Raw genomic sequence first — 22116 nt, 5'->3', positions numbered from 1 at the left:
AAACTAACTTAGTATTCTATTTTCCTGGTAAATTGTTCTATTTTTACTATGCTTTTCTCTAGAAAATGTTTTAACTAAATATTTAGTTTTGTCTCTGACATAATATTTTATGTCTTCAGCTTTTTTTTTTAATTAGACAAACAGCTTTATTGATAGATGAGGAGAGCCAAGCTCTCTCCTCTCCTTCCCCACCCCACCTTTGCCGTGATCCCAGAAGCCTTCACCGTGATCCCAGAAGCCTTCACTTCAGGATAAGGTCGTCCAGGTGGTCCCGAAGCCTAAAAGTTCACCAGCTGTCTTTTTTTTTTTTTTTTTTTTAGGATTGGCCAGGTAGAATTTTCCAACCTTAAACTTTCAAATTTCAAAGTCTTAATTTTTAAGTATGGCTCCTGTAAACAGTATATATGGCTTTTAAAAAAATTAATCTAGCCTGAAACGAATTCTCTTTTATTAGAGAAGTTAAGTTCATTTATATTAATTGTGATGTTATTGTATTTGTGTCAAGCATTTCACTATGCCTTTCTCTTTCATTCCTGTCCACATTTTTATTGATGTTTTAGCTTTTCTTATTAAATATTTTTCTCTATCATTAGGCAGTAATAAGCTCTATGTCTATTATTTTATCCACTTGCTTAGATATTTTAATACAACCATTTTGTATAATAGATAATAGTGTTGTTCAATATTTCAAACTATTGCTGAATAAAAGAAAATTTTCAAGAAACATGTATGTTATTTTTTGTCCAATATTTTAGTTCTGCTATACTTTCCAAAGTATAATTCAGCATTTTTTTCAAGAAGTTAACATATGTTTATATTTACTCATGTATTTATGTGTTTTCTCACCATAACTTGCATTGCAAATCTGACAGAATGCAAATCTTTGTCATTTTTGTTTATGGATTTGTCCAAAGAGTCGAGAACAATGTCTCTGAAAATATTTGCTGAAGAAATATATCTATAAAAATTTCCTTCTTTCTATATTATATTCTTGAGATTTCCTTTATTGAGGGTCATTGTGGGATAAATTCAAATTTTCTTTTGTCTTTTGATATCTTTATGTCAATACCATCCTTCAAAAAAAAGATTCACTAAATAAAATTTCAGCTGAATAGCTCTTTTATTTCTTCAACTTGAAAATCCTATTAAGCTATTTTCTAGCTGACAATGTCACCTTAGTAGGCAATCTGTTTTCTATTTTTTTAAGGATTATTAGTCTCTAGTGCCGCTTTAGCACTTTTTTCCTTTTCCTTTTCTTCTTCTTCTTTCACTATGATGTAACTAGTTATGGATTTCTTTTTATATTTCCAGATTTTGGTGAATTGACCTTCTTGACTCTTTCCCTTCCTATAAATCTTGAATTTACAGGTCAAAAGATTTTAGGTATTATGTGTTCAGTTTTTTATTGTGGGTCCCATACCCAACCTCCTCTCCTCATAGATAGACGTTATTGCAATTGTCACTGAATATGCCAGTGTTCAGTCAGATGACCATCCTTGATAATCAGCAGAAAGGAACTGATGGAGGCATAGCCAAGCGTTAGAAATGTCTGAATATTAAAGAGCATTAACTTATTGCTTAAGATGAAAGTAATAAAACCCTCCCAGATTTTATTACCATCAGAAGCAGCCTCCTAAAAATGAATAGCAAGTATAAATTCCAGAGCTTCAGATTATAATGCTGGCAAGGGGTGATATCAGCAAGATGGCAAAACAGAAAGCCACAGACCTTGCTCCCTGACAGAGACGTCAACCAACACCATTGATACTGTTGACATCAGTATATGATCCAAAAAGCCTTTATGAGAGCTCCTAAATCAGTTAAGAAACCACAGTGCCCCAAGCAAGTGCAAAGCCAAGAACAGCTGCATTGAAATGAATAAATAAAGCCATTGTATTCCACCCATTATAAACTTTCCTCCAAGCTGACAGAGCTCAGTGAGAGCAGAAAAAAATGCCCAACTTATTGCTTCTCTCTTGGAAAGGAAAGAGCAGAATGGAAGATATGTCCAACATTTTGGGTGGAGAGGGTGGGAGGATGCCCAAGGGACTGGTTTCTGTCTCACCTGACTAGGAGCATTGACAGGAAACCATCAAACTTCAGATGCCTGGGGGCCACTGGGAACAAAGGAGAGCTTGGCAGCTTGTAGCAGAATCACAGTACCTGCAACACCACAGATAAACACCAGAGGGAGCAAGAAATTATGAGCTCTGGAAAAAGGAACAGACAAACCTCTCTAACTGGGAAATTACATGCACAGTGTCAGAGAAGACCTCGGAGAGGTCTTCAGAACCTCTACCCAGGCTGATTAGTGAAGGTTTTCCCCTGTGCAAAGTCAATCTGTAAAAGCTGGGAGAAGTGGCTATTTTTTAAATGCCCAAGTCCCAGTAAAAAAAAATAAAGCATATGAAGAAACAGGGAAATGTGATGCAATCAAAGAAGAAGTATCTCCAGAATCAAACTCTAAAGAAATAGAGCTTTATGAATTACCTGTCAAAGATTTCAAAATAATCATTTTAAAGAAGCTCAATGTGCTAAAACAGAACACAATAGACAACTAAATGAAATCATAAAAATGATAATATCAACAAAAAGGTGCAAACTATTTAAAAAATAGAAATTCTGGAGCTAAAGAATGCCGTAATTGAATTTTAAAAATTCGTTATAAGGATTCAACATTAGACCTGATCAAGGAGAAGACAGAACTAGTGAACTCAAAGACATGCCCTTTGAAGTGATTGAGCTAGATGAGCAAAAAGGGGGGAAATGGAGAAAAGTGAGAAAAGTCTAAGGGACTTATGTGACATCATCAAACAGACTGAAATATGGGAGTTCCAGTAGGAGAGAGAGAGAAAGAGGCAAAGAGTTTATTTGATGAAATATGGCTAAAAACTTCTCAAAACTGAGAAAGGAAATGGATATTCAAATTTAAAAAGCTCAAAGGACTCCAACTAGGATGAACCCGACCCACACTAAGACACATTATAGTCAAATTGTCAAAAGTCAAAGATAAAGAGAGACTCTTGAAAGTAGCAAAAGTAACTCCTCATGCACAAATGAATGCTCATAAGATTATTAGTGGATTTCTCAGTAGAAACATTACAGCCCAGAAGGGAGTGGGATGGTATGTTCAAAGTACTGAAAGAACTAATAAATGAATTCAGTTAAGTTGCAGGATACAAAATCAACATGCAGAAATTAGTTGCATTTCAATACACCAACAACAAGCTAACTGGAAAAAAATTTTTTTAATGTTAAATAAATAACATCAAAAAGAAGAAAATACTCAGGAATAAATTTAACTAAGGAAGTGAAAGACCTATACACTGAAAATTACCATTGATGAAAGAAACTGAAGAAGACATAAATAAATAGAAAGATATTTCTGTTCATGAATCAGAAGAATTGATACTGTTAAAAGATCCATGCTACCCATAGCCATCTACAGATTCAATGCAACCCTTACAAAATTCCAATGGCATTTTTCACAGAAATAGAAAACACAGCCCTATTCATATGGATCCACAAAGACCCCAATAGTCAAAGGAATTTTGAGGCAGAAGAACAAAGTTAGAGGCATCAAAATTCCTGACTTCAAGATTTATTACAATGCTATATTAACCAAAACTGTTGTACTCGTGTAAAAAACACACATAAACCAATGGAACAGAATAGAGAGCACAGAAATAAGGCCACAAATATATGTTCAACCAATATTTGACAAGAGGGCCAAGAATATTCAATGAGGAAAGCATAGTGTCCTCAGTGAATGGTGTTCGGTAAACTAGATATTAATATGCAAAAGAAGAAAAGTACCCTTATACCACTCAAGAAATCTAACAAATTGGATTAAAGGCTTAAATATAAGACCCAACAACTGTAAAACTACTAGAAGAAAATGTAGAGGAAAAGGTTCTTGATATTGGTCTTGGCAATAAACTTTTGGATATAACACCAAAAACATAAGCAACAAAAGACAGTCTCTTCAGCAAATGGTATTGGAAAAACTGGACAGCAGCATGTAAAACAATGAAGCTAGAACATTCCCTTACACCATATACAAAAATCAACTCAAAATGGATCAAAGACTTAAACATAAGACAATATACAATAAACCTCCTAGAGGAAAACATAGGCAAAACATTATCTGACATACATCTCAAAAATTTTCTCCTAGAAGAAATAAAAGCAAGAATAAACAAATAGGACCTAATGAAACTTACAAGCTTCTGCACAGCAAAGGAAACCGTAAGTAAAGCAAGAAGACAACCTACGGAATGGGAGAAAATTTTTGCAAATGAAACCGACAAAGGCTTGATCTCCAGAATATATAAGCAGCTCATACAACTCAATAAGAAAAAAATAAACAACCCAATCCAAAAATGGGCAGAAGACCTAAACAAGCAATTTTCCAAGGAAGACATACAAATGATCAAAAGGCACGTGAAAAAATGCTCAATATCACTAATTATCAGAGAAATGCAAATCAAAACTACAGTGAGGTATCACCTCACACCAGTTAGAATGGCCGTCATTCAAAAATCCACAAATGACAAATGCTGGAGAGGCTGTGGAGAAAGGGGAACCCTCCTACACTGCTGGTGGGAATGCAGTTTGGTGCAGCCACTGTGGAAAACAGTGTGGAGATTCCTCAAAAGACTAGGAGTAGACTTACCATATGACCAAGGAATCCCACTCCTGAGCTTATATCCAGAAGGAACCCCACTTCAGGATGACACCTGCACCCCATGTTCATAGCAGCACTATTTACAATAGCCAAAACATGGAAACAGCCTAAATGTCCATCAACAGGTGACTGGATAAAGAAGAGGTGGTATATTTATACAATGGAATACTACTCAGCCATAAAAACCGACATCATAACGCCATTTGCAGCAACATGGATGATCCTGGAGAATGTCATTCTAAGTGAAGTAAGCCAGAAAAAGAAAGAAAAATACCATATGAGATCGCTCATATGTGGAATCTAAAAAACAAAAACAAACAAACAAAAAAAAAAACAAAGCATAAATACAGGACAGAAATAGACTCGTAGACGTAGAATACAGACTTGTGGTTGCCAGGGGGGCGGAGGGCGGGAAGGGATAGACTGGGATTTCAAAATTGTAGAATAGATAAACAAGATTTTACTGCATAGCACAGGGAAATATACACAAAATCTTATGGTAGCTCACAGAGAAAAAAATGTGACAATGAGTGAGTATATGTCCATGTATGACTGAAAAATTGTGCTGAACACTGGAATTTGACACAACATTGTAAAATGATTATAAATCAATAAAAAAAAGTTAAAAAAAAACCAAAAATAATCAAGTAGGACCACATCAAACTAGAGAGCTTCAGTACAACAAAAGAAAACATTAATCAAATCAAAAAACAACCTACCAAATGAGAGAAAAATATTGCTAACCACACTTTTAAGAGGTCAATATCCAAAATATATAAGGAATTCATACAACTCAATGGAAAAAAATTAATCCAATTAAAATCTGGGGAAGGTGGTCCAAGACAGTGATACAGGAAAATCCTGAACTTACCTTCTTCCATGGACACCAAATCTACAGCTACACATGGAGCAATTCCCTCTGAAACCCAAAAACTACCTGAACAGCTCCTTTACATCAACTAATGAGAAAAGGTCCACATCAAAGAAGACAGGAGAGGCTGAGACATAGGCTCACCATAAACCCTAGCCCCTGAATGGCAATCCACAATTGGGAGGGAACTAACCAGTCTGGAGCATCTCCCTGAGGAGTGAAGAGTTCATACTCCACATCAGGCATCCCACCTTTTAAGACCTGCACCTGGGAGATGAGCCCCCAAAACACCTGGCTTTAAAAACCAACAGGGTCACATCCACAAGACCCAAAGGGCTGTAGAAAACTGAGGAACAAACTATAGAAATGATCCCTGAACCTATAGTCTTCTGAGAAACTGCTCTTAAAAGGCTCCTGCACAGGCTTACTTGCCCCAGAGCCCAGCACAGAAGCAGCAGTTTGAAAAGAACCCAGATTACATGTGAAGGAGATTCACTTGCTAATCTAAAGTATCCATCAGAGGGACAGGGGCCTGATGGGGTATTCTCCGGGGACAGAGGTGCTGGGGACAGAAAATGGCTGGAGCCATTTTCACATTCTCCCTCTACTTTGCTAAAGCCAGCAGGAGCCATCTTCTTTTTTTTCCTTTTTTCTCAGAGGGTGCCATCTGTACCCTCTAGCCTGGGATCCCCAACTTTGCACTTTCTCTCTGCCTTTCTAAAGCCAATGGGCACCATCCTTTTTTATCTAACTTCAGTACTTGTACTCTGCCACACTCCACAGGGCCAGTATCTCTTGGTGAGGGGGCTTTTATGCACATTTGGTGGCCCAGTTTTTATAGGGAGGCCAGTGGAACTTGCATTCCTGGGTCCCATGGGACTAGAACAATTGGAGAGACAGTTCTTGGCAGACTACCACCCCAAGGGCACTGCACACATAGCAGACTGAAACACACCCCTAGTCTTTCTGTGAAGGAAGCCTATTTGTCCTGGAGCTTCAGCCTGAGAGGCAGGCCTTAGGTTTGCTACACATCTACAGGCTTACAGAGATGCTCTAAGAGAACACAGGCAAGAGAATGCCATCTTTGTGCTCTCCCTCTGCCTCACTCCAGCTGGCCAGTATTTCCCAGAAATTAACTTATACACCTGTCTGAAGCCCTGATTTTTGCAACTGTCACCCAGGGGACACCTTCAAATTGCCTGGCCTGGAGGCCAGCGGGGTTTACAATTACAGTCCCAAGGACCATATGTATTTACATATTTTAAGTGTTGCTGTCTGAGGGGCTGCCTTTCAACCAGCCTAAAATTAGGTACTAAGATTCCCTTCTTTTGGGGACACTGGTAGGTCATGGCACACCCTTAAAAACAGGGAGCTATTAAAAAAAAATAGGCCGCTTGCAAATAATAAACATTTTAGACACTGTGGGCCACAAAAAATTTTTATAAATAGGCTGCTTGGACAATCATAAAGTTTCAAGAGACAACTGAGAACTATGCAATGTATCATATACAAGAAAATTGTTAAGGGAGTAAATCCTAAGAGTTCCTGTCTCAAGATGGAATTTTTTTCCCTTTCTTCCTGTCTCCTTTCTTTTCTCTTTATTATATCTATATGAGAAAGTGGATGTTAGCTAAACATAATGTCACAACCATTCCATAATATATGTCAATCAAGCCATCATGCTGTATGCTTTAAATTTATACAGTAATGTATGCCAATAATTTCTCAGTAAAGCTGGAAAAAAAGTAGAAATGCCGAGTAGACCTATAACAAATAAGGAGATTGAACCCTATAATGCAAATATTGGTCTGCTTGATGTTGTCCCATGACTCCCGTAAGTTTTTAAAAATTCTTTTTTCTTTTTGCTGCTCTGGTTGGATGAGTTCCCCTACTCTGTCTTTGAAGGCACTGATCGTTTCTTCTGCTTCGTCTAATCTACTGTTGAAGCTTTCTGGTGTATTTTTCATTTCAGATATTGTATTCTTCAGCTCTGTGACTTCTGTTTGATACTTTCTTATATTTTCTATCCCTTTGTTGATGTTCTCATTGTGTTCATACATTCTTCTCCCAAGTTTATGACCATTACTGTAAACTCTTTATCAGGGAAATTACTTATCTCCATTTTAGTCTCCACCCCCACCCCCTAGAGGTTTTTATCTTGTTTTCTCCTTTAGAACATATGCCTCTGTTTCCTCATTTTGCTATTCTGTGTGTTTTTTCTGTGGGTTAGATAAAACAGCCCTTTCCTAGTCCTGAAGGAGTGGCCTCATGTAGGAGATAACCTTATCATTCAACCTTGCCCTAGCTTCCCTCCTTCCCAACCCCCGCATGTAAAGACTTTTTTTTTTTTTTTTTTTTTTTGTCATGAAATTATTCTTGTAGTTGTGTGGACTGGCAGACTTTCCTTTTGGTTTTTTTTTTTTTTTTTTTTTTTTTTTTTTGCTTGTGCTTTTGGTGTCATACCTAGACTCATTCTTCAACATCTTTAGCTAGATCAAGCCTGGAACTTGGGGTTCCTACTAGAGGGCCATGCTCCAGAGAGGACTGGCCATCCTCCAGGATCTGGTGCTCTTAATGATTCTGGTAAAGTACTTTCTCAACATGACAGAAAGTCTCTGCAAATGAACTTCATCTGTATAGGTTGTTCAGGAACCCCACTGGACCCAACTATGCTTCCAAATTTGAGGTAGATTCGGGTCTTACTGGATTTGATGTGCTTTATCTGCTGTTTCCATAGATTGAGGGGTGGGCTCTTGGGAAAGGTAATCTCACGTGCAGGCTTTCGACTCCTACTCAGTCAGATAAGAATGGACCTTGTGCCTGGAACACAACTTTGCCAAGAGATAAAGAGTCCACACAGCCTGTGCCAGGCTTACCACCTTATGTGGGGATATCTTTCCCTGTTTCATAGTTAATGTGTACTCCTTTGTTCTGCTTCAGCACGTGCATCAGTGACCTCAGGCATGCTCCCAGCTTTCAGTATTTCAGACTCCATGGGGGAGGGGTTGTGGCCCTCCTGTTGCAGGAGAGTTGTGTGCATGGGTCTACTACCCTGCATCAGTTGCTGTGGGGACCTGCTAGACATGGGGGACTGACATACATATTCAAACTGACCTTGCTCTGTCTTTTCTCTGTGTAAGTAAAGTGTTGTTTCAGCCTGTGCTTGACTGTGTTGTGTTTTCCTTGGTGACTGTGATACCAAGATGCAGTGAGCAGAGTGTTTGGACTTCTATTTCTGGTGGTCAGCAATAATGATGATCTTTGCTACCATCCAAGTCGTCTGAGTCCTCCCTTGACATTAGTAATCAGTACACAGGGAACCTATGAATATATTATTTTGATGACGAAAAGGATTTTACAGATGTGATCAAGGTTACCAATTTGAGATGGGGAGGTTATACAAGTAAGGCAATTCAATCACATGAGTCCTTAAGAATGGAGAACATTTCCTGGGTATAGTCAGAGAGTTATGCAATGACAGAAGGCTTGGAGAGAAGTGGCATGAGAAGAAATTGGTCCTTCACTGCAGGATTTGAAGATGGAGAAGAAAGGCTATGAGCCAAAAACTGCAGGAAGCCTAGAAGCGAGAAAGAGCAAAGAAGCAGATTATCCAAAAAGGAATATAGCACTGCCAACACCTTGATTTTAACCCAGGGTACCCTGAATTAGACTTCTGAAATACAGAACTGTAAGATAATGAATTTGTATTGTTAAGTCCACTAAGTACACGGTAATTTGTTACAGGAGCAAAAAAAAAAAACCTGATTCACACCATTTTCAGGTTCTGAGATTATATATACCTTGAGGACTGTTGCTTCTCTCATCCAAAGCAACTTTGGGGCATGATGTTGCTCACACACATAGCCCCTCAGTTAGTGTCTGATACATATTAGATGAATGAGTAAATTAAAACCGTTTGCCCCAATTTTGTTCAGGCTGGGTATCTGGATTATTAGCTAGGCTGATGTTGGGTTAATAACTGTTTTCCATAAAGAACAGCCATGTATTAGCTTACAAAACAATCTATTCAGCCACAAGTTACTTCTCTACTATGTTTTACCTGGTTTTTCTTTTTTTTTTTTTCCTTCTTTTATCCCCCAAATTCCAAAGGTTCTTCCTTTATTTGATTTGAAGATTTTTGTTGTCTTAAACACACCAACAAACAACAATATGAACATCAACAACACATTAACAAAAGCAATAAAATATTCTTTATTAACTTAAAGATATTGTTCCTCAGCCGGCAGAAGGGGAAGGATCCTTCAGTTACATTCACGTGCTTTGTGAATTAACATTGGTCCTGTCAGATCAGTCCTATCTTCCGCTGCAGTTTTCTCCACCCACACAAGGCCACCACTACACACATTTAAGAGCATTTCATTAAGAGCATTTCATCCATCTCTCTGGCCACATCTTCGGTGACAGTGCTTCCACTGTGCTTTGGGATCCGCCATTTCTTCCAGATCCTTCAGGGCGCTTTCCTCAGGGTCGGCAGCATCCATCTCGGTGACGCTGCCCGGCCTCGAATCCTCTTTCAATAGCCTTGAGGAAAGAGAATAGAAGTTGTAAACTAACATAAACAGCGTTGCTTCTTCTTAGACAAGCGGGTAGGAGGGCTCTCGCCCCACCCCTGGACCTCTGCAGTTAAGAAAGGACCCCTAAATCCTCGCCCGCTCCGCCCCGAAACACCACGGGCCGCGAAGCGCAGGCGCTCCCAGGGCCCCGCCCCCGTGCCAGAGGCTCGGCCCCTATTGGCCCAGAGGCCGGGAGCGAAGAGCCCTAGTAGCTGAACCGAGGGTGACCATGTGATTCGGGGGGCGGGGCTGCGCCGGCTGCTTCCCAGCCAGACTGAAAGGGCTCGGGTAGCTGGCCTGGTCGGCCCTTAAAGCGCCCACTGGACGGCCTGGCCCCAACTCCCTTCGCCCAGCCGCGCAGAGGGAGCTGCTTGTGGCTCTCGTCGGCCTCCCAGGTTTGCTTTCCTTCTTTTCCCGAAGGTGGGCCTTTAGGTTCACCGCCCCGGAGCCCGCGGCCGCCGGGAAGCCCAAATCCGAGTGTCCGGAGAGTAACCGGAAGTGCTGTCCCTGGCGGAGGGGCGGCGTCGGCAGCCGCCGGGGTAAGCGCGGCCCGCGGGGCCTGGGAGGGGCATGGCCTGCGGGGCCCAGGGACGAGGGGAGGGGTTCGGCAGGGCCCGAGACCCCCTTCGGCCTCCGCCTGGTAGGAGCAGCCTCAGTTCCTCGCGACCGAGCGGAGTCTGGGAACCCCCTGACGGCGAACCGAAAGGCGGTCAATGAAAAGTTGAAAGGAGAGAAGCTTAGTACTATCGTTCCAGGAGATCATAATAGTAAACACTGCCAGGCACTTTTCTGAGCGATCTGTATCTTTTATATTGGAGAAAAAAACCCAAGGGCGTTGAATGGAGTTCCCTATCCACCACCCACCCCCATCTTTAATGCAGAGATTGGTCATGTTGCAGCCGAATCTAGATGCAGAAAAATCTGGTTTGTTCAGTCATTTCATAACCATTTTTGGAAACCAGCGTTGTATGTAACTTTGTATCATTTACACTTACCAACTGCGTCTTGAGGTTTATAGTAGTAGAAAAATGAGTCATTGACCTCAGAAGTTGCGATAATACACTTGGCAGAGGAGAATTAAAAACAAGCAAGTAGAACGGAAGTCAGGGCTTTATTATGAAGTTAAAGTTAGTCATTACCCAGAAGGATTCTCGATGTTTTGTCGAGAGCTGTTAGGGAAGGAACTGATGGCTACCAGTGGCAGGTACTTCTTACAGGAGAAACAATGTAAGCAAAGGTGGGAAGAGGTACCTTATGGCTGAAGGATACTGATCAGACTGGGAAGTAAATGGGCCCAATTTTCAGATTTCCAGCTCCAAAAAATCTTAAGTTTCACAAAAAATTGTAAATTTCCACATTATTGATATTTTTTTTTTTCTCTAGGAGAGGAAAGAATTGAGTGTTGTGAATAGTTATGGACTAGAGACCTTTTGGAGGCAGAAACAAGACAGTCTTGAGTCTTTGTTGTTATGGTAAGTGACATACCAGGCTGTATGTTTCTGTATAAATGGTGGATTTTTGAGGGGGGGAGGAGAGGAGGACTAGGGGAGGACAAGACGGAATGGGAGAAGATACATGGGAAAAGAGAATGATCTTTTCCTAGCTCCTGAGATAGAAGAGTAATAAAACTGAGTCCTATCCTACCAGTTTAAGTGTATTTTCTACTCCTTTCTAATATCCTTATTCATAATAGGCTTGTAGTAATTGCTTCATGATTGACTGGAAGCCCCCAAAAAGGCAGTATGCCCTGGAGTCAGAAGATGGAAATTTAAATTCTAGCTCTGCTACTTACTAGCTGTGAGTTCTTAGTAGTTATTTAACTGCCCTGAGCATCAGGTTTCCTATCTGTAAGGTGCAAACGTTGGTATTAATACCTGTTTTACAGCGTTCTTGGGAAGATTAAATGAGATAATCCATGTAATCAATGAAAAATAAGTGAAATAATCCCTAGCCTAGGGCCTGATACAGTAAGCATTATCTGTTTTTTAGATAATGCTTTATCGACTTTGTCTGCTTGTCCCACACATCCTTTAACTGCAAGGATAGCCTTGAGCTTTGAAGTTCTATACTCTGCCTGTCTACTTGGACTTTATTGCCTGTCTGCCTATTCTGTGCACTCTGACCCTAGCCATGGAAGAGAGAACCAGTCTTTTCCTAGGATGAGGTAAGAGAAACCTCTTAGAAAAGGGTGCCCTGAAGCTAAGGCATGTTTTGGGGTTTGCCAGATGGACCAGCCAGGACTATTAGCCTAGCCTGTTGCTTTGCTATTGGGGCTCCAAGGATGATGATGATGATGGCTCTTTTCTTGTTCTGGTATTCATATTTTTCATTCACTCAACAGATATATTCTAGACACTAAAAATAGTGCAGTGAACAACAACAACAAAAAGTCCTAAACCTAGTGGAAGTTATATTGTAGTAGGAGAGAGAAACAAATTAACAAATATAAAATACATATCACAAAGCTGAGAGGTGATAAATGCTATGGAAAGAAACAAAACAAGATAATGGGACAGTTATTTGAGATGAAGTAGTCAGGGTGTGCTTCAGACTTTTTAGTCAGACACACGAATTAAATAAAGGAGCAAGCTACTTGGGGGAAGAACATTCTAGGCAGAAGGAGTAAGAGTAAAGGTTCTGATGTGTTCTGTGAGGCTGAAGATAGGTGAAGACACATTATGTAGGGCAGTGAAAACTTTAGGTTTTATTCTCAGTGTGGTAGGAAACAGTTATAGTATTTTGAACTAGGGAAGTATCATGGTTTACTCTAAGTTTTGACAGCCAGACTATATTTTATTTTCTAGGTGCTGCACATCTCAGAGACTTAGTTTAGGTAATTTATTTGGCATAATTTCCCTCAGTTTGGGTTTGCCTGATGTTTCCTCATGATTAGATTCAGGTGATATATTTTTGGCAAGATAGCATAGAATTGATGTTCTGTTCTCTTTGCATCATATTAGGAGGCAATTATATATCTTGTTATTGGTGGTGTTAACTTTTATCATTTGGTTCAGGTGGTGTCTTCCAGGTTTCTATACTGTGAAGTTACTTTTTTTGTCTTTGTAATGATTAGATATCTAGTGGGGAGATATTTTCTGCTTGTATAAATATCCCAGTTCTCATAAAACTTTTCATCCACTAATTTTTGCCTGAAACAGTTACTAACTCATCTTTTGATTGGACATGTGGTTTTCTTAATTCCTTTATTTCTTCTACATTTAATTGTTGGCTTTTTCAGTATAAGAAAAAAACTTTCCCTTCTCCAACACTATTCACTTTTTAAATGAGTGTGGACTCATGGTTTCTTACTGTGTTACTAATTTATTACTGTTGTTATTTATTTTGATGTTCTGTTTGTTCCAGATTTGTATAGTGGCAGCCCCTTCAGCCTGGCTCCTGGGTCCTCTTGGCATATTGTCACCACTTTTTGAGCACTTCCTTATTTTCTGACACAAAAAGTTGTTCCGGACTCATCTTTCTAAACCCTGGAATTAGCCATTTCTCCAAGGAGCCCAGGTTCTTTTCAGTGGGAAATGGTGTTTAGAAACCAAGATCTAAGTGCTTGGTATGCTCATTACTACTGGGATTTCATTGTTTCTATATGACCTCTCAGCAGACACTATTAGGAAAAAAATATACACTTTCACACATACACACATTTCTGTTTTTTGTATATATACTTCAAAACCTTGACCTCATACTGATACTTCTAATTCCAGTTAAACACTACAGAGCTCATTCTAGCCGTTCCCTTTTCTATATTTGTAACTCCCTTCTTCGATGGTGAGGCATGTGGGTGCCGTTACATTTACTTATTTGTTCTTTCCTAGTATATACATTAAATAGTGAACCTTTACCACCATGGGGGGAAACCCCTGCTAATTAGAGTTTGGTAATTGTCTGGGGGAAAACCCCTGCTAATTAGAGTTTGGTAATTGTCTATAATTCTTTTTACCTTTAGCTTGAATTTACATACTCCTGATACTGTATTATAGTTATTTGAATTGTTTTGCCCTCTTCTGGGTAGTTTTGTTATTCATTTGAAATACAGACTCATTTGTTTTCGTTAGTATCTCATTTAAAATTTTTTCTCCCCCATATTTTCTAGTTAGTTATTTATTGAATATGTGAAATGTAACAGTAAAAAATGTGTGTTTTACAAAGATGTATACTCAAAGAAATATGACTTTCTCCCTCCACCCTTTGGCACCAATTTCATTTTCCTGTTCTTTTAATCCCATTTTCACCAACCTTGTGATGGTAACCAAACTCATTCGTTTTTTCTTTATCTTTTCTGAGCTTCTTTTTAACCAAATGAATAGATACATGTATAGTTTTTTATTTCTAATTTATTCTTACACAAAATTTAGCATACTTTTTTACACTGTTGCTTTTTAAAATTTACAGTTGATCCTGGAAATCACTCCACATCAGTTAGTAAAGATTATCTTCATTCTGTTTTACACTGCATAGTACTTCATTATATGTGAACGTACCAGGTTTATTTAACCACTTTTTTGCATATGGGCATTTAAGTTGTTTGAAATATTTTCAAATTACAAACATTGCTAGAGTGAATAACTTTATACATGCGTATTTTTATATTGTTGGGGGTGTATCTTCATAGTCAACTCCTAGAAATGGGATTGCTGAGTCAGATGTAAATGCGTGTCTAGTTTTATTAGATATTGCCAAATTGCCCTCAAGGGGTTGTACCAATTTGTATTCCCTCCAGCATCAGATGAGACTGTCTGTTTCCCCATAGCCTTGAGAACAAAAAGTTATCATATCTTTTAATGTATGCCAGTTTGATTGGTGAGAAACAATATTTCACATTTCTTTTTTATGATTTCATTTCTTCAAGTAGACTTTTTTTTAGAGTACTTTTAGGTTCACAGCAAAATTGAGTGGAGCATACAGAAGGTTTCTACGTGCCGCCTACCACCCTCCCCCACCCAAGCCTCCGCAACTATCAACATCCTACACCAGAGTGGTACATTTGTCACAGTTGATAAACCTACATTGAGACATCTTTATCACCCGAAGTCTGTAGTTTACCTTAGGGGTTGTCTTGGTGTTTTACCTTCTGTGAGTTTGGACTAATGTATAATGACATATCCTTACCATCTGGTATCATACAGACTAGTTTTGCTGCCCTAAAAATTCTCTGTGCTCCTCCATCTATTCACCCCTCTTTCCCAAACCCCTGATAACCACTGATCTTTTTTTTACTGATTCCATAGTTTCGCCTTTTCCAAAATGTCACATAGTTGAAATCATACAGTTTGTGGCCTTTTCAGACTGGCTTCTTTCACTTGCCAATATACAAATAAGGTTCTTTTGTGTCTTTCTATGGCTTAATAGCACATTTCTATTTTAGCACTGAATAATATTCTATTGTCTGAATGTACCATAGTTTGTTTATCTATTCATTGAAGGGCATCTTGGTTGCCTCCAACTTTTGGCAATTATAAATAGAGCTTCTGTAAACATCCTTCTGCCGGTTTTTATGTGCATATAAGTTTTCCAGCTCCTTTGGGTAAACACCAAGGAGTGCAACTGCTGGATCATATGATGAGAGGATATTTAAAATTGTTAACAAACTGCCAAACTGTCTTCCAAAGTTGCTGTGCCATTTTGCATTCACACCAGCAGTGAGTGAGAGTTCCTGTTGCTCCACATCTTTGTGAGCATTTGATATCAGTGTTCTGGATTTTTGTCATTCTAATTTGTAGTGGTATCTTATTGTTTCAGTTATCATTCATAACATGAATGATCAACTAATGACATGATGTTGAGCATCTTATGTTTTTTATTTGCCATCTGTCTAGCTTTTGCCCTTTTTTAAATCAGGTTGTTACTTTTCTCATATTTTAAGAGTAAAATATATTTTGGAATATAGTCTTTCATCAGATATCTTCTGGAAATATTTTCTCTCAGTCTATTGCTTATCTTAGTCTCTTGACAGTGTCTTTTGCAAACAGAAGTTTTTAATTTTAATGAAATCCAGCTTATGAGTTATTTATTTCATAGATCATGACTTTAGTATTATATCTAGAAAGTCACCATCATACCTAAGGTCACCTTTATTTTCTCCCATGTTATCCTCCAGGAGTTTTATAGTTTTGTGTTTTGATCCACTTCGAGTTAATTTTTGTGAAAGGAGTAAGGTCTGTGTATAGATTCATATTTTTGCATGAGGGTGTCCACTTGTTCCAGCACCATTTGTTGAAAAGACTGTCTTTTCTGCATTGTATTGCCTTTGCTTCTTTGTCGAAGATCAGTCGTCTGTATTTATGTGAGTCTGTTTCTGGACTCCTTATTCTTTTTCAGTGATCTGTTTGTCTGTTCTTTTACCAATAACACACTGTTTTGATTACTGTTACAGTAAGTTTTAAAGTCAAGTAGCATCAGTCTTCCAATTTTGTTCTCTTTCAATATTGTGTTGGTGGTCTAGTGGTTAGGATTCGGCGCTCTCTCCCAATGTTGTGTTGGCTATTCCGGGTCTTTTGCTCTCCGTATAAACTTTAGAGTCAGTTTGTTAATATCAACAAAATAGCTTGCTGGGATTTTGATTGGAATTGAGTTGAATCTGTAGATCAAGTGGGAAAGAATTAAAATTTTGACAATATTGAGTCTTCCTGTTCATGAAGATGGAATATTTCTCTATTTATTTAGTTCTTTTTTGATTTCTTTCTAATCAGAGTTTTGTTGTTCCCTCATATAGATCTTGTACGTATTTTGTTAGATGTATACCTACATGTTTCATTTTTGAGGGTGCTAATGTAAATGGTATTGTGTTTTTAATTTCAAATTCTAATTGTTTGTTGCTGGTATGGAGGAAGGTGATTGACATTTGATATTAACCATGTATCCTCCATCCTTGCTGTAAGTGTTTGAAAGTTTTTCTCTTTGCATTATTTAACTATTATTTATAAGTTTTTAATACTTTTTGTTGTTATTATACAAGGAATATCCTCTATCCTTGTATATGCTAATTGGTTTTTTTTTTGTGCATAGAAAAAGGCTATTTATTTCTGTGAATTTTATATCCTGTTACTGAATTCTTTTATTATTTGAATCAGTTTTAGTACTGGTTCTCTCTAGGGTTTTCCAGTGATACTCTCGTATGTCTCTAAACAGAGGTAATATTTCTTTTCAATTGTTACACCTCCAATTGTTTTCTCTTTTTAAATTGCATTGACTAATACTTCCAGGTCAGTGTTTAATAATAGATTATGATCATTCTTGATTTGTTCCTGATCTTAGTGGAAATGACTAGTTTTTCTCATTTGGGTGCTGCTGTAGGACTAAGGAGTGTATATATTTTATGTTAAAAGGAAGTATCTATGAATTTCCTACTTTCTTGAGTATTTTCATCAAGAATGGATGTTGATTTCTGTTGTGAATGCTTTTAGTACCTATGGAAATAATCATATTTTTATCCTTAGATCTCTAAATATGTGGGATTATATTAATGGATTTACTAATATTGAATCAGTTTACCCCTGTAAAACCCAGAGCACTTGTGGACTCTGATGCACAATTTTAATTTTGAGCATTTTTTTCTTGGTTCCAGGAATATAAATAATATTTCTTCTTTGTCTCACAGGGTTGGCAATACCAAGTAAGGAATTAGTGTATATGATGCTGGAAACTTGTGGGGAGGAACTGCTCAAGACTGAAAGGCCTGAAACAGATGTATATGTCAAGTTCCTATCAAGAAAATTACTGTGAAGAAAATGACGGGTCAGGAAGACCAGTGGAAAACTCCCTAGGAGAGAGCCATAGAAAATGTACACTTCAGAAGAGAGATCTACTCAGAGAACTCAAAAAAGGAAAATATATCATGTTTGCCCTCAGAAGGGTAAAAAGATTTTTATTCGTGTGCATGAGATTACTCAAATAGATGATCAGATATACCAGTGCCTTGAACGTGAGCAAAACTTCTGTGAAAACTTAGCTCTTATTATGTGTGAGAGAACCCACACTGGAGAGAAACCTTATAGATGTGATATGTGTGATAAAACCTTCCTCCAAAGCTCAGATCTTGTTTCCCACCAGAGGATCCACAGTTACGAGAAACCTTATAAATGTAGCAAGTGTGAGAAGAGCTTTTGGCACCACTTAGCCCTTTCGGGACACCAGAGAACACATGCAGGTAAAAAATTCTATACGTGTGATATTTGTGGCAAGAATTTTGGTCAGAGCTCTGACCTGCTTGTCCACCAGCGAAGCCATACAGGCGAGAAACCGTATCTTTGTAGTGAGTGTGATAAATGCTTCAGCCGAAGTACAAACCTCATAAGGCACCGAAGAACTCACACAGGTGAGAAACCATTTAAGTGTCTGGAGTGTGAAAAAGCCTTCAGTGGGAAATCAGATCTTATTAGCCACCAGAGAACTCATACTGGTGAAAGGCCCTACAAATGTAATAAGTGTGAGAAAAGTTACCGACACCGTTCAGCCTTCATTGTTCATAAAAGAGTTCACACTGGGGAGAAGCCCTACAAGTGTGGTGCCTGTGAGAAATGCTTTGGCCAGAAATCAGACCTTATCGTTCACCAGAGAGTCCACACAGGTGAGAAGCCGTATAAATGCTTGGAATGTATGAGAAGTTTTACTCGGAGTGCCAACCTAATCAGGCACCAGGCCACTCACACGCACACTTTTAAATGCCTTGAATATGAGAAGAGTTTCAACTGCAGTTCAGACCTTATTGTGCATCAAAGAATTCACATGGAAGAGAAGCCACATCAGTGGTCTACCTGTGAGAGTGGCTTCCTCCTAGGCATGGACTTTGTGGCCCAACAGAAAATGAGAACTCAGACAGAGGAGCTACACTATAAATACAGTGTGTGTGATAAAAGCTTCCACCAGAGCTCAGCCCTTCTACAACATCAGACAATCCACATTGGTGAAAAACCATATATCTGTAACGTGGGTGAAAAAAATCTTGAGCTCAGCCCTCCCCCTGTATCAGAAGCCTCACAAATGTCTTCTTGACCAGACAAGAAGCTATAATACCATAAAAAAAAATGTATTTACAACGTCAGAGAACTCATTAGGATGAAGAACTCTAGGCAAATCTCAGACTTTCCTCAGAGCTCAGACTTCAGTGGGGACCAGAGAATCTGCAGTTGTAGGAAGTTGAGAAACAGTTTGTCCAGAGAGCTGTCCTTAAAGAACCTTATCAGTCACTCCAGTGAGAAACCTGACAAATGCCCTGAGTTTTGAAAAACCTTTAGTCCAAGCTCATGTCTGATCACCCTCAAGAGGATTCATAAGGTTGGGAAACCTTATCAATTTGGTGAGTGTGAGAAAGCTTTCTAGCAATACTCACCTCCTCAGTCCAAGAGAATTCACATCGGAGGACAACATATTAAATGCCCTGTGTCAACAGTGCTTCAGACAGTATGCATATCTCATTGGACATCAGAAAGCTCCACTGGGGAGAAACCCCAGCAAGTGTAAAAAAAAAAAAAAGCTTCTAACAGAACTATGACTTTCTTACCCATCAGAGAAGCCATACTGCTGAATATTTGCATATTTGTCTTAAATATGGCAAAAGCATTAGTTGGAGAGCCTTCTTGGGTTTGCACTAAAAAAACCCAATCTGAGGAAAGACCGTACGAATTCTCTGAATGAGAAAAGCTTCAGTGTCAATGATCTGCTCTTGTGGTACAGCAGGGAATTCACATAAGTGAAAAATCCTATAAATACTTTGAGTCTGAATAAAAGCCTTGCAAGAAACCCTTACCTTATTAGGCCCCAAAGAACCTGCTCTGCAGAGAATTTTGTTCTAGTAAGAGATCTAACTGGACTGTGTACATTTAATAGTATGAGAAGAACTGTTCTCATAGTTAGTTGACCCCTATAGTAGAGATGAGTTTTAATGGAGTCAAAATGTAAACTTTTCTTTTTTTTCTTTGAGATACCCAGAAACTTGTTCTGGGAGGAACTGGGGCAGGTCAGAGTAGGCCTGATGGGTAACTCAGGTAAAGATGCTTTTCTTTTATCTGAACCACTTAATGATTGCTTTACTTTCCATTTTTAAAATTTGGAAATCCAATAAAGGAAAGGACTGTAACCTTGTGATAGAAGGTGTGGCATGTGTTACTGTTGGGGGAAAAAAGTACATTGACTTGGCCTCTGTTGATTTTTTTAAATTCTTGGCTAGAATGGGGACTAGTGTGTTGATAGTAACGTGGGAACCTTTTGCTGGTTGTGGAAAGAACTAAGCACCAAGGGAGTAGTTATCCTAGATCAAAACTTCTCCCAGAGTTTCCCCTTTGGAGGGCCACCCTCATAAAGAGGCAGAATACTCACCTTTTTACTTGATGTGCATTGAGGTATACCCTCAATGGTTTCCTTTCCCTAAAATATCTTTCAGATTATTACTAGTATTTGAAATTTTAGCTTTAGAGATTTCATTTCTTCTCAACTCAGAAATGCAAATTCCAGGGTAATAGTTACGATATCGCTGGTATCTGTGTTTTTGTGACTTTGTTGATCGTGTTTTCTTTCCATGATAAGGTATCCTCATCAGCTCCTTACAAAATGATAAGGGGAAGACGGAAAGAAAGATTTAAGCCTCAGTAGGCACAGAATAAAACACATAATGATGCATTATTAATGGAGGAGCTAGACTTGAGAATCCTGACTCGAAAGCTGGTGTGTTTTTCACTCCATTATCCTGCTGTTTATAGCACATCAGGCCCGGTAATGATCTGCCTTTCATTTGTTTCGGTTCTACTAAGGAAAGAGAATACATTTTATTTGCAGAGAAAAGATTGCAATCACCACAATAAAAGGTGTATATTTGGCCTGTAATGTAGGATTCTGAATGCCAGAAGGGAAAAGTAGTTGGCAGATTCATCAGTGGTTTAACGATAAGCGCTTACCTCCAACTTAACAGGATAATTATGATTACCTTTAACATTCTCCAGGAATAACTATAATTAATCCAGGACATAAATGGACATTTCTGAGGTTTTTTTCCTTCCCTCAGATTAAAAGAAATGTTAATACTTAAGATTCCTACAGTATTTGGGACTATAGATTGGTGAATAAATATTTTGGGTCCTCTGTTTAATCTTAGCATATCCTGAACTCCAGAGAGTGTTGGCGTTCGGATTCATGGATCCGATTGCTGTGTTGCTACCTTGCGTATGGCGCTAAGCTTTGATCCTAATGACTGGTTGATGACCCTGGTAATCTTAGGGTCAGCAGATATAGCTCATAGTGATAATAAGGAATCTGGTCCTAGGGTGTTTTTTCTTTTTTCTTTTAGAAAACAGATCCTGAAAGTTTATTTGATCTGTTGTGTTTCAGTAATTTTCATAAATAGCTCTTATACCATGAAAACTTTCTCAGTGTGATAAAACACACAAGATGTATTTCTCTTTGGTGAAAATCATGCCTATCACTAGTATATGTTTGACAGTTGTAATTCTTAAAATAGTGTTGGGTGTATGGCATGGTGGTGATGGGAATTAGTCCCCATGGCTACTTGTTAGTCATTAGAATTTGGAGAAGGGAACAGAGTTTGTATCTTTGGCAGGGCAGTGACTTGCCCCTTCTTTCAATTAATCTTACTGGTAATTGTCTCTAGTCTTTAAGTAAATTCAGGATGGGCCATCCCTCAAGCAGAGAACTTAGAGGGTATGAGACAGGTCTGAGGGCTTTTAACCATGGGGGAAAATGGTGTTGGTATTATTCATATAGCATAACCTGAGGTTGGAGAGGACCACTTGGGAGCCTGCAACCAAAACTAGAAGGTAACTTCTGGGATGGATGGAGGTTCTCTTGAAACAGTGCCAACCTAAATCTACCTCAGGTAAGTAGTTAGAGTAATTTTTTAAAGATTTCAGACCAAACAAGACACTTGTATTCAGTCAATGTATTCCTATGCTTTAATGTTTTTGTTTTCCCTTAATTCTTAAATAAAAATTGTTCTGAAAAACTCCAGTTTTTGTCTCCAC

At 38.6% G+C, this 22116-nt stretch overlaps 1 protein-coding gene across 1 annotated transcript; it reads left to right on the top strand.

Annotated features, from left to right (window-relative positions):
* Positions 1-9666: 9666 nt before the first annotated feature.
* ZNF322 (zinc finger protein 322) lies at positions 9667-22102 on the top strand. Its single transcript, XM_074348238.1, has 3 exons — positions 9667-10671; positions 11516-11604; positions 17745-22102. The coding sequence occupies exon 3, from the start codon at positions 17927-17929 to the stop codon at positions 19136-19138; it is 1212 nt and encodes a 403-aa protein (XP_074204339.1). The 5' UTR covers positions 9667-10671; positions 11516-11604; positions 17745-17926; the 3' UTR covers positions 19139-22102.
* The last annotated feature ends 14 nt before the right edge of the window (positions 22103-22116 follow it).

This window comes from Camelus bactrianus, chromosome 20, assembly GCF_048773025.1.
Source record: "Camelus bactrianus isolate YW-2024 breed Bactrian camel chromosome 20, ASM4877302v1, whole genome shotgun sequence".
Taxonomy (NCBI): Eukaryota; Metazoa; Chordata; class Mammalia; order Artiodactyla; family Camelidae; genus Camelus; species Camelus bactrianus.
The sequence above is the reverse complement of the archived record's forward strand: the minus strand, read 5'-3'. Positions and strand labels throughout refer to the sequence as shown.